The sequence below is a fragment of the Apium graveolens genome, chromosome 3 (assembly GCF_009905375.1).
Source record: "Apium graveolens cultivar Ventura chromosome 3, ASM990537v1, whole genome shotgun sequence".
Classification (NCBI taxonomy): domain Eukaryota; kingdom Viridiplantae; phylum Streptophyta; class Magnoliopsida; order Apiales; family Apiaceae; genus Apium; species Apium graveolens.
Genome location: NC_133649.1, coordinates 296,577,898 through 296,587,751, shown reverse-complemented (window position 1 = coordinate 296,587,751; position 9,854 = coordinate 296,577,898). Strand labels below are relative to the sequence as shown.

At 34.1% G+C, this 9,854-nt stretch overlaps 1 protein-coding gene and 1 long non-coding RNA gene across 2 annotated transcripts; both read right to left on the bottom strand.

Moving 5' to 3' along the window:
• Nucleotides 1-4,391: 4,391 nt before the first annotated feature.
• On the bottom strand, nucleotides 4,392-5,628 carry LOC141711682 (uncharacterized). The gene is made up of 3 exons (XR_012571435.1): nucleotides 5,556-5,628; nucleotides 4,664-4,830; nucleotides 4,392-4,500 (listed from the first exon to the last, which is right to left on the bottom strand). It is a non-coding gene; the product is annotated as an uncharacterized LOC141711682 (long non-coding RNA).
• A 1,289-nt stretch (nucleotides 5,629-6,917) lies between these two features.
• LOC141711178 (uncharacterized) lies at nucleotides 6,918-9,210 on the bottom strand. The gene is made up of 2 exons (XM_074513605.1): nucleotides 8,771-9,210; nucleotides 6,918-7,986 (listed from the first exon to the last, which is right to left on the bottom strand). The coding sequence occupies exons 1-2, from the start codon at nucleotides 9,026-9,028 to the stop codon at nucleotides 7,045-7,047; spliced, it is 1,200 nt and encodes a 399-aa protein (XP_074369706.1). The 5' UTR covers nucleotides 9,029-9,210; the 3' UTR covers nucleotides 6,918-7,044.
• Between the last annotated feature and the right edge of the window lie 644 nt (nucleotides 9,211-9,854).

Sequence of the window (9,854 nt, the reverse complement as noted above, 5' to 3'; positions counted from 1 at the left end):
CTGTCATGGAATGATTGTACCAACTTATACATTCTCCAAGGCAACTTTAAAGACCTGTACCCTATTACTTGCAGTATATAACCCTCCCAAATCCATGTGAAGGCATCAACATTTCAACCTTATAATCAACCACATTACAGAAACAAGTAGATACAGATTCAGGAAAAAGAAACCAGCAAGACAATGCATACAGTATCAGGTCACGTGTCACTTCAGTATGCCTTTGATAGTGGTTTATCAATGTCTGATGTGGAAATTGAGAGAAGGCCATACCATCGCAACTTCAGCTGTGCACTGCTCAAGCCAAAAGATGCATGTGGTACAGCATGATTTCGACACAATAATGTTGCTTTTACTAAGAAACAGTCATGGATTGATGGCTCCATATTTGTAGCTGCTCCAAAGAGCTCGCCAAATCTCTAGTTACCTGTGATTTTTAAGGTATAAACAAAGAAAAAGATGGATTTTTAATACTTACAAACAAAGGAACACGTAAAATTTCAGTAGGTAGATGATAAAATCTCTTCAATTTTAATTTTCATAGAATTAGAGAGTACTTCTGTAAATTTACTTCTGAACAAAGTTTTTAAATAATCTAAAAAAGACATTTTTTAAGTTTTAATTTCATAGTTTGCAAGTTTGTAATAAATAAAAATATGAATATTACTACGTGAATTACGTAGCAACTTCAAAAGAAGACAAACCTGCATTTTAGTTCAGAATTGAAGAAATCAGATTAGGTACATTTTACGAAGCTTGATTGGGTTCCAGCATCATCTATGAAGGTTGAAGATTGAGAAACTTACGAATACTTTAACTCTAAAAGCATATCATTCTGCACTCAAAGGAATGATATCAGTGGAGTAGAGTGTTTCAGTGCAGTAACAAAACGATCATTTAAGAACATACTTTAATAGACTGTTGCAGATACATATCAATGAAGTGCAGGGCATTTTGTTGTTTATCTAAGATACTGTTATTGGTTTTACATATTTATTTTTAAGAGTGTGTACTTTCAAATATAAATTACACCTCCAATGTTGCATAGTCATACCCACCCATCGCATAAGGAACCATAAATCCAAAACAAAAAAAAATTCTTAAAAAAAGGGATGATTTGTTAACTTATATATAACAGTTGATGTCTTTAAGTGCAACCTTTTGTTTTGATCCCATAGGAGATGTAACTAGTGAGGCACTTGAAAATAAAGTTAGAGATGCCTAGATGGAATGTTGTTATTTCAAACATAGTACCAGATCAATTCCTTGGAACATAATACTACAAAAAAGACAACAATTTTGAGGAATAGATGGTTAGCACTTTGCACCATACATTTGCCTTTCAAACTAACACTTTCTCCTAGACAAATACACTATCCTTTTAATTCTATTATATGCAATACATAAACCCCATTATTCATGCAAAGGCATCAACATGATCAGACTTGAACTCAAGTATCGTAAAAACCAGTTGACAGCTATGCCATGCAATGACATAAATCTACATCAGATATTAATTTTAGAATATCACTCAATCATCTCTACATTGAAAACGTAGTAGTAATACAGTTTCAAAAATACACAGTGTCGTGTTATCTTTCTTGTACTGGAGGAAAATTTTAAAACATCTTAGCAAGTAAAAAAGAAAAACATTACTTTCAACATCATAAACAGAGAAGTCTATATTGTAGGACAACAGGTTACTACGTCCATATGTGAGTAGTGGAATCTTCTAAAAACAATTATTCTGTTAAAGTTTCTCCAGGCATGAGATCTAAGGTAAATAAACAGATCTCAAGCATAACAAATTAAGAGAAATACGAAAGAGAAGAGAAGGAATCAGCTTAGCCTAATCAAGCCAAACCACTCAATTTATAATATTTGAATACATAGAGAGTATATTAAGCTTATAACAAAGAGCAGTTCCCTAGAAAAAAATGAAACACGCTTTTCGTAAACCTAGTCTCATATACTACTAAACATAACAACACAAGTACCTAGGTCGAAACGATACATAACTAACTAAACTAGGCATTTTCCTCCTATGTCAATTCACACTCAAGTCACTCATTCCAGCTAAAGAATATATAAACCCTTTGAAAGCATGCATGCATTTCAGGCTATTTAGTTTATTTGTAACAGTTAGCTAAACCACAAACATTGTAACTGGAAGAGAAGTATAGATTAGGAAAACAATGAATGTAACATCAGGTCGTATGCTGAATCAATATGTCTATGATAGTAGCTTATCAATATCTGATACAGATATCGAGAGAAGGCCATACCATCGCAACTGCAGCTGTGCGCTGCACAAGTCAAAAGCTGCACCCACCACTTGTTTCCAACATGGGAATTTTTGCATTTCCAAAGCATTCATGGAGTGATTGCTCTGAATCCATAACTTCTTTTAAAAAGGCTTTATACATGCTTCACTTATCTGCGCTTTGTCAGGTAAGTGTAGAGCAAAAAGAAATGAACTAGTTGTATATATAGCAAAAATAACACGGTTTAGGAACTCAAAAGTTGCTAGCAGCTGCTTCTTAAGGCATAAAATGATGATGCTCTTTAAGGGAAGAGTAGTGTAAGGAGTGAGTACAGTCTCTCTTTCACCTCCATCTCCTCAGTTTAACTTAATGTATAAATTCGTGTGCACATTGTGTTTATATATTATCCCAAATATACAGATAACTTTTTAATTTACAGTAGTAAAACAGTCATATCAGAACATACTATAACAGATATGGATCAATGAAATACAATAGGTGCATGTGATTTTTTTTTGTTAATCGATATCCAAAACCCTATCAATTGACAGTACAACTAAACAATAAGTAGTCAACAAACGATTTATGTTGCAGTTCAAGAAGGAAATGCAAAATACTGGAGATGGGATCACGTACGAAGAATTCAATGACATTTTAAAGCATTACAACCAGTACAAAAATCAGGACAAAACAACTACAGTTGTATAGCAAACCGTTACTGCTTTACAAATTTAGTAACTAAGAGTGTGTACTTTAAAAACATAAAATACAGATTTAATGTTGTGTAGACATACCTACCCATCTCATTTATGTCCATGAATCCAAAACAATGAAAATTCTAAAAAAAGAGATCCATCCTTAACTTATACATAACAGTTTATGTCTTTAAGTGCACCATTCTGTTTTACTCTTACACTAAAAATTTGATTCCATAGGATATGTCACCAGTGGGACGCTTGACAATTTCGTTGGAGATGCCTAAATACAAAGTTGTTATTTCAAATATAGTATTAGATCAATTCCTTGGGAAACATAATACTAGCAAAAGACAGCAATTTTAAGGAAGAAACAGCTACCGCTTTGCACCATACCTTTTCCTTGCCAACTAACAGTTTCTCCTAGAAAATTACACTATCCTTTATATGACGTGCAGTATATAAACCACCTTTTATCATGCAGCGACATTAAACTATTCAGTCTTAAACTCAAGTATTGTAAAACCAGTTGACGACTATGCCCCAGACAATTATTTTTGGAATTCCGCTCAATCAAATTTACAAGGAAAACATAATAATACAGTGTTAAGAATACACAGTGTCTTTTCATCTTAGGTACTGGAGAAGGAAATTTGGTAGACATCTTAGCAAGAAAAATAGACAAACATATCACTTTCAACATCACAAACAGAGAAGTCTACACTTTAGGACGACAGTTTTTGTCCAGATGTCAGTAGTGGAATCTCCTACTAAAACTAAGAATTCTGCTATTACCGTTCAAGTCATATATTGGTTTATGTCCACATGTTTTGTGTCATATAAATCATCTCATATAATTACCGAATCTAGTAGATTTTTCTGTCCTCGCTCCTCAGTACTACAAATTTGAACACAAATCTTATATTGGTTCAATTTCTAACAAATAGGAACAAAAAGAACCTCTATTGGTTGTTATCTACAATCCAAGAAAAATTAAACATGCAAGTAAACATAGACTTACAGTGTGACATTCTCAGTGGTGCCCCAACTCTCCATTTTCGCTACTAAAACATTTGGAAATGGAGGTGTGTTTTATTTTATTTTTTCAAAATGGCCGTAAAGGTTTTTAATAACTCAAAATAACTCACTGATTGTGATTTAATAAAAAAACAATATTCATCATCAAATTGGAGGCTGCCCTCTATATGACTAGCCAGAATTCAAAAAAACGGATGATGGTCCAATTAGAAGCTTTTCAGGAGGAGAGAAGAGAAAGCAAGGCATACACCTGTACATTAGCCGTTCAATGAAATCCTCTTCTTTCAATCTTAGGAGAGATTGTCGAGTCTCGTCTCCTAGCACGGACCAAAAATCAACAAATGTGTCAACAGAGAGCCTGGAAATATGTAGTGCACTCACATCCCATGCCCTCTTCAATAACTAGTCATATCTTGAGCTATCCATCCTTGACCTCCACCAACACAAGCATCTGGATCAAGCAGCTCCCTTTCTCTTTCTCTTGCTCAGGCACTGTCGAAGACCTGATTTAAAAAAGTATCGACAAGTCAAAAAGTATATGATTAAGAGGAAGACATTTGATAAACAAAAACAGATAGGTAATTATAATTTGGAGCCCTTTCAGGGATTTTGAATACAAATAGCAATCCAAAAGGGTAAGTGTGCCATATCTAGACGTGGTCAGACCTCCCCAAGGATGGACAGACGATCTTGCAAATCATCTTGACACACATTGGAAACGCTCAAATCACCATCGCTTTTACTTTTCAAAGTCACAACTCTATTACAAGGGAGAGGTACAAGAGCTCCATCCTGCAGCAAAGACTTCCCATACAAGACAATATGCAAAAACCCTGCGAGAAGCAAACCATTACATCTTGAACAGTACATATTATTGCGCGTTTGCTCAAAGAGGGTTTGCTTATCATTTTTCAAGAGCCTGAGGCGACAGCTCAGTCCAAAACTACAGCACAAAATGTACCCCTAATCAGTTTTACAGCACATAATTTGATGTACTAGTCAGAAATTGTAAATAAAAATTCTGATTCAATTCTAACTCTAGAAGTATGAAAATTTAAGCATAAGAAACTGATTCTGCAAAACTGTTTTATTGGAACATGTTTCGTTTGCTTTGCAGGGTCGGCTCTTGCCATTTCTTCAGACTTCTTATGCACTTTCTCGTGAAATCCCCTACCGCATATAAATCATGTCACATAATTACCAAATCTAGCAGATTTTTCTGTCCTCACTCCCTAGTACTACAAACTTTGAACACAAATCTTACTTATTTTCAGCAACAATGTTACATTATTGGTTCGAATTCTAACAACAAAAGAATTCACTTGCTTGTTATCTACAATCCAAAAGAAAAATTAAACATGCAATTAAATATAGACGTACAGTTTGACACTCTCAGTAGTGCCGCAACTCTCCGTTTCCACTACTAAAACATTTGTAAATGGAGGTGTATCTATATTTTTTTTCTAAATGGTCGTAAAAGTTTTTAATAATTCAAACTAACACACTGATTATGATTTAATATAAAAACAACAGTCATCATCAAATTTTAACATCTTACTCAGTGCTAAGTTTGTCAGGATGAACATTGTACTCCTTGGAAAAGACAAAAGGGACAATTCCTTGTAAATGCACAGGACAGATGTAAGGGAAGCTCCTGAACTAGGACACTGCAAGGGAAGTACAAAACAGTAGATGCGTTTGGGCTCGGAGGGTAAAATGCCAGCAAGCTATTAATAAACTGTTCAATATGTAATAGATTGTTAAAGAACAGTACTTAGCTGCTATTAATCTTGCAAATAAATTGTTACTCCTCTCTAATTACATGAGACTGTCTTTTTTCTTTTTCCCTATAGCTCCTTCGACTCTTTCCTTTGCTCTACTACCAAGTCAGTCAACTACACACTCTATCTTCTTAGCTGGATGCCACCAGAATCTATATAAAAAGAAAACATCCAATGTAACATTCAGTTGTTAACAGGGTAATGAAATTTCAAAAGGGTTACCTTTTTTTGACAGCAGCCAGAAGAGGGGTTCAGTTTCACACCATCACCAAGATGTAGTAAACTAATGTAACGGGAAGAGCTATCGGCATTCTAAATTTAACCCTGAAACTAAATCATTTATAGAGCATTAATATCCGAGATAACGGTTTTTCATAAATCAAAATAACGCACTGAATGTAAACTAATATAAGCACAATATTCATCATCAAATTTTAACATCTTATCCGGTGTTAAGTTTTCCGGGATGGACAGTGTACTCCTTGCCAAAGACAAAAGGGACAATTCCTTGAGGAGAGGCTGCCTAAAAATGCACACAGACCAAATGTAAGTAAAGTTACTGAACTAGGATACAGCGAGGGCATAGCGTTACAATAACTTGAAAAAAGTAGGTTTGAGCACTGCTTACCTTACCTGAACAATGGAAACATATAGCAAAACTCCTTTCAAAATCAAACCAGCCATGATAGAAGAATCAGCCACGACCGCAGGAGGTGTGAGGAATCTAATATCCATTTTTTTATATTTTCATTGGATGTATAACATCACTAGAACTAACCGGAACTGACCAGGACTCAACATTGCCATCCCAAGACCAGTATCAGAAAGTATGGGTATCGATATTTCAATAATAGCAGGGATTTTGACATCCCATCTTACAAACAGAAATTCAAGAAATTGTTTATATACTAAAGCATCATAGTGGCAGACGAATAATTTAATAACAATTCAAAAACTTTCATACTTGTATGAGACCACAGACGGGGGAGGCTGAAAAGGCCTGAAAAGGCCAGACAAGTAGCAAATATAACAGAGAGAAGAAAAGACGAAGACATTTTAACAGATAAAGATTGACAAACGAAAAAGATATACAAGCCCAATACTTTAAAATAATAAAAATAAAAAACTTGAACAAAATATGCAGGAAACATGATAGAAGCATGATCATAAATAAGTGCATTTGATTCAAACAATCGAACCAAAATAATAATGTAAATAAAAGGGTCATATCCCTAGAAATTGGTTACTTAATTACAAAGAAAAGGGTCAAATCCCCATAAATTGGTTACGAGTATTCAAGAGCTCCTGATTCTTGGATATATAATTACTTTTGGATGCTTCCCCGAGATTGTATCTGACTTCCATTACTTGAGCTTCGGTTGTATCTCTTAACAGGAAATCTCTACTATGTTGAATGAGACACGTGTACATGGAATACAGCGTGTGAATATGTATTGCACCTCCACCAATTTCAATCATAACCTCGAATCTTGGGACACCCTCGGCTTCCCTTTGAAGAAGGTTGGAGGCTATACCCCAACCGTGCTGCATAATTATAAGCCGCGAAGGAGTGGTAACACCTTCCCCTTGGTTGACCGAAAAATGTTCAATAATATGATCCCGTAAAGTAAAGATCCTAAGGGCTTCACATATAATCTGTGTGAAGAAAAGCACAAGCTCTGCAACCAAGAAGATGTTCTGATGCAAATTCGCATTGAAGATCGATCTAGAATAGCGCAATAGATTTGCTTGGCCTAGTTCGAGTTGCGCCCTAGTCTTGTTGGCCAAGGGCTCGAGACACTTGTAAGAAGTAAGCACATCTTCAATATCAGTAGTGCTATCGTCGTGGAAACCTAATCGGTCTAAGGCTTGAAACACAAGAGCACCCTCCTTACTCGACTCAAAACCGAGTACATAAAAATGTTCTTTGATTGCGTACCCAACCGTGTAGAGGTCGTGTGCTTGCAAAATTAGATATGATGTATTGTCACCTTCAATAAGAGGTACAAACATCAAAGTAACAGCAGCTCTTTTTTTTCCTCCTCCTCGTGTGTCAGGGAGAAACTTCCTTCCTTTCAAAACTCTCAGAACTTGATTTCCATTCAATTGACGAGGGTTGGTGATCAAGTCTGTAGTTTTGGTGTAGAATTCATTCAAAGTATCAGATTTCATTTCATCATTGAGGACAATAGGAGGAAGGATGAACATCTGTTAAAAGGAGGGAAAAAATTGACTTACAAGTTGTTATATATACCACTAATAATAATAATAATAATAATAATAATGCAAGGTCAAAAACTAAAAACCAGGCACAACCCTAATTTCCCTAATATTATTCACATGAAAAAAGAAAGAAACTTTAAAAATTCCTAAAAAAGAAAATCCAGAAATTAAGATTCAAGGAATAAATGGGGAACTGCTATTTTAAGTGTAACAACCCTTAAATAAAGCTAACAACACATATTAAGAATCCACGGGGTTTAAGGAATAAATGGGGAACTGTAACAACCCTTAAACAAGGCTAACAACACATATTAAGAATCCACGGGGTTTAAGGAATAAATAGGAAGATTTTTTTTTATTATTTTTTTAAAATTATTATTAGTCTTAATAACGGACCTAAATTAAGATAAAAATAGGAACACACTTAATGATTCGTAAGGTACTGTAATGTTAACTAATTAATTAAAAGAATTATTTTTTTAAAATTATTATTAGTCTTAATAACGGACCTAAATTAAGATAAAAATAGGAACACACTTAATGGTTCGTAAGGTACTGTAATGTTAACTAATTAATTAAAAGAAAATCCTAAAAAAAGGCACATTATTCAGATTCCAGGGGGGGGTGTATGTAAGGAATAAATGGGAATTTTTTTAATTATTCTTAATTAAGGAATCTTAATTAAGATTAGACAGCTAATAAGAAAACGTAGTAGTTAATTATTACCCATAAAACACATACATACATACATGCACATGTACCAACAAACCTTTTCCTCTTTGGGTGGTGTAATTTTGATCTTCTTCTTTTTCGTCTTAGGAAGATTGAGCCCTAAATTCTGAAACTTTTCATCATCTTCATTTCCCCAAACTTGTGATTCCCCAGCATATTCACCATAAGCACCACCATCAGCATATTGTTCCAAGCCATCATCTTTTTCTTCTCTTAGCACCCAATCCAGGCCTTCAGTAGTTTCATCTTCATCGAAGCCTGGGTACTCATTCCACTCATTCCAATCAGTTGACATGTTTTCTAATAAAACCCTAACTCAACTGAGCTTGTAATGCAAAATGATTGTTACTTTACTTGCCTTACATCAACCTGTCTTGTTTTCCATTTTACTTTTCACCATTTTACCTTTTCTTATCTACCGTAATACTCACTTGGACGCTAAAATTTAAAATTTAAAAACTTAAAACATAACTTGGCCTCATGGTTTGCAGGGATAAAACGGTAAATTTCTAAAAATTTCTTTTTCCGTTTTTTACTTCTTTTTTTTCAAGGATAAAAAGACAAATTGAGATCTCGTTTTTTCTTTTGCCGAATTTCCTCTCTAAATCATGATGGTCGTTTTAGGCTCGCCGGCTGGGCCTCATCGGGCGAACTTTTATCCGGGATTTTTTGATTTATATATCAAATACTAATATACATTTGTACTTCGACTTGTGAGTAATTTAGATACCAAAATAAATAATATCCTCAAATACGAAAAAAGTGCACTTTAAATCCTAAAATATTTATTTTACATTATATTCAAGGATATTCTTTATCATAGTAAAATTTAACAATTATTTTTTCTAATCCAATAATTATATTACAAAATAGGTAGTGCCTCACACAAACTACTAGAAAATACCCTACTTTGTACTAATTTAAGTTATTGTCTAATTAAAATGTAAATTGAAGTTTTGTTTTCCGTTTTTAAATTTTTTAAATAATAGGATAACATGTGTTCGTAATTTACTAGAATAAGTACATCTTATATTCCTATCCGGTTATTATATTATATATACTATCTTAAAACCCAAGTATGTTATTTTGTTTATCCAAGTTTATCAGTATAATTTTTGTAG

Bases quoted from the DNA above. Each gene is read 5' to 3' on its own strand.
- LOC141711178 (XM_074513605.1), bottom strand. From the start codon at position 9,028: ATGTCAACTGATTGGAATGAGTGGAATGAGTACCCAGGCTTCGATGAA. The intron at 7,987-8,770 runs GTTTGTTGGTAC...TCCTTTTAACAG, and splicing joins CACCACCCAAAGAGGAAAAG to ATGTTCATCCTTCCTCCTAT.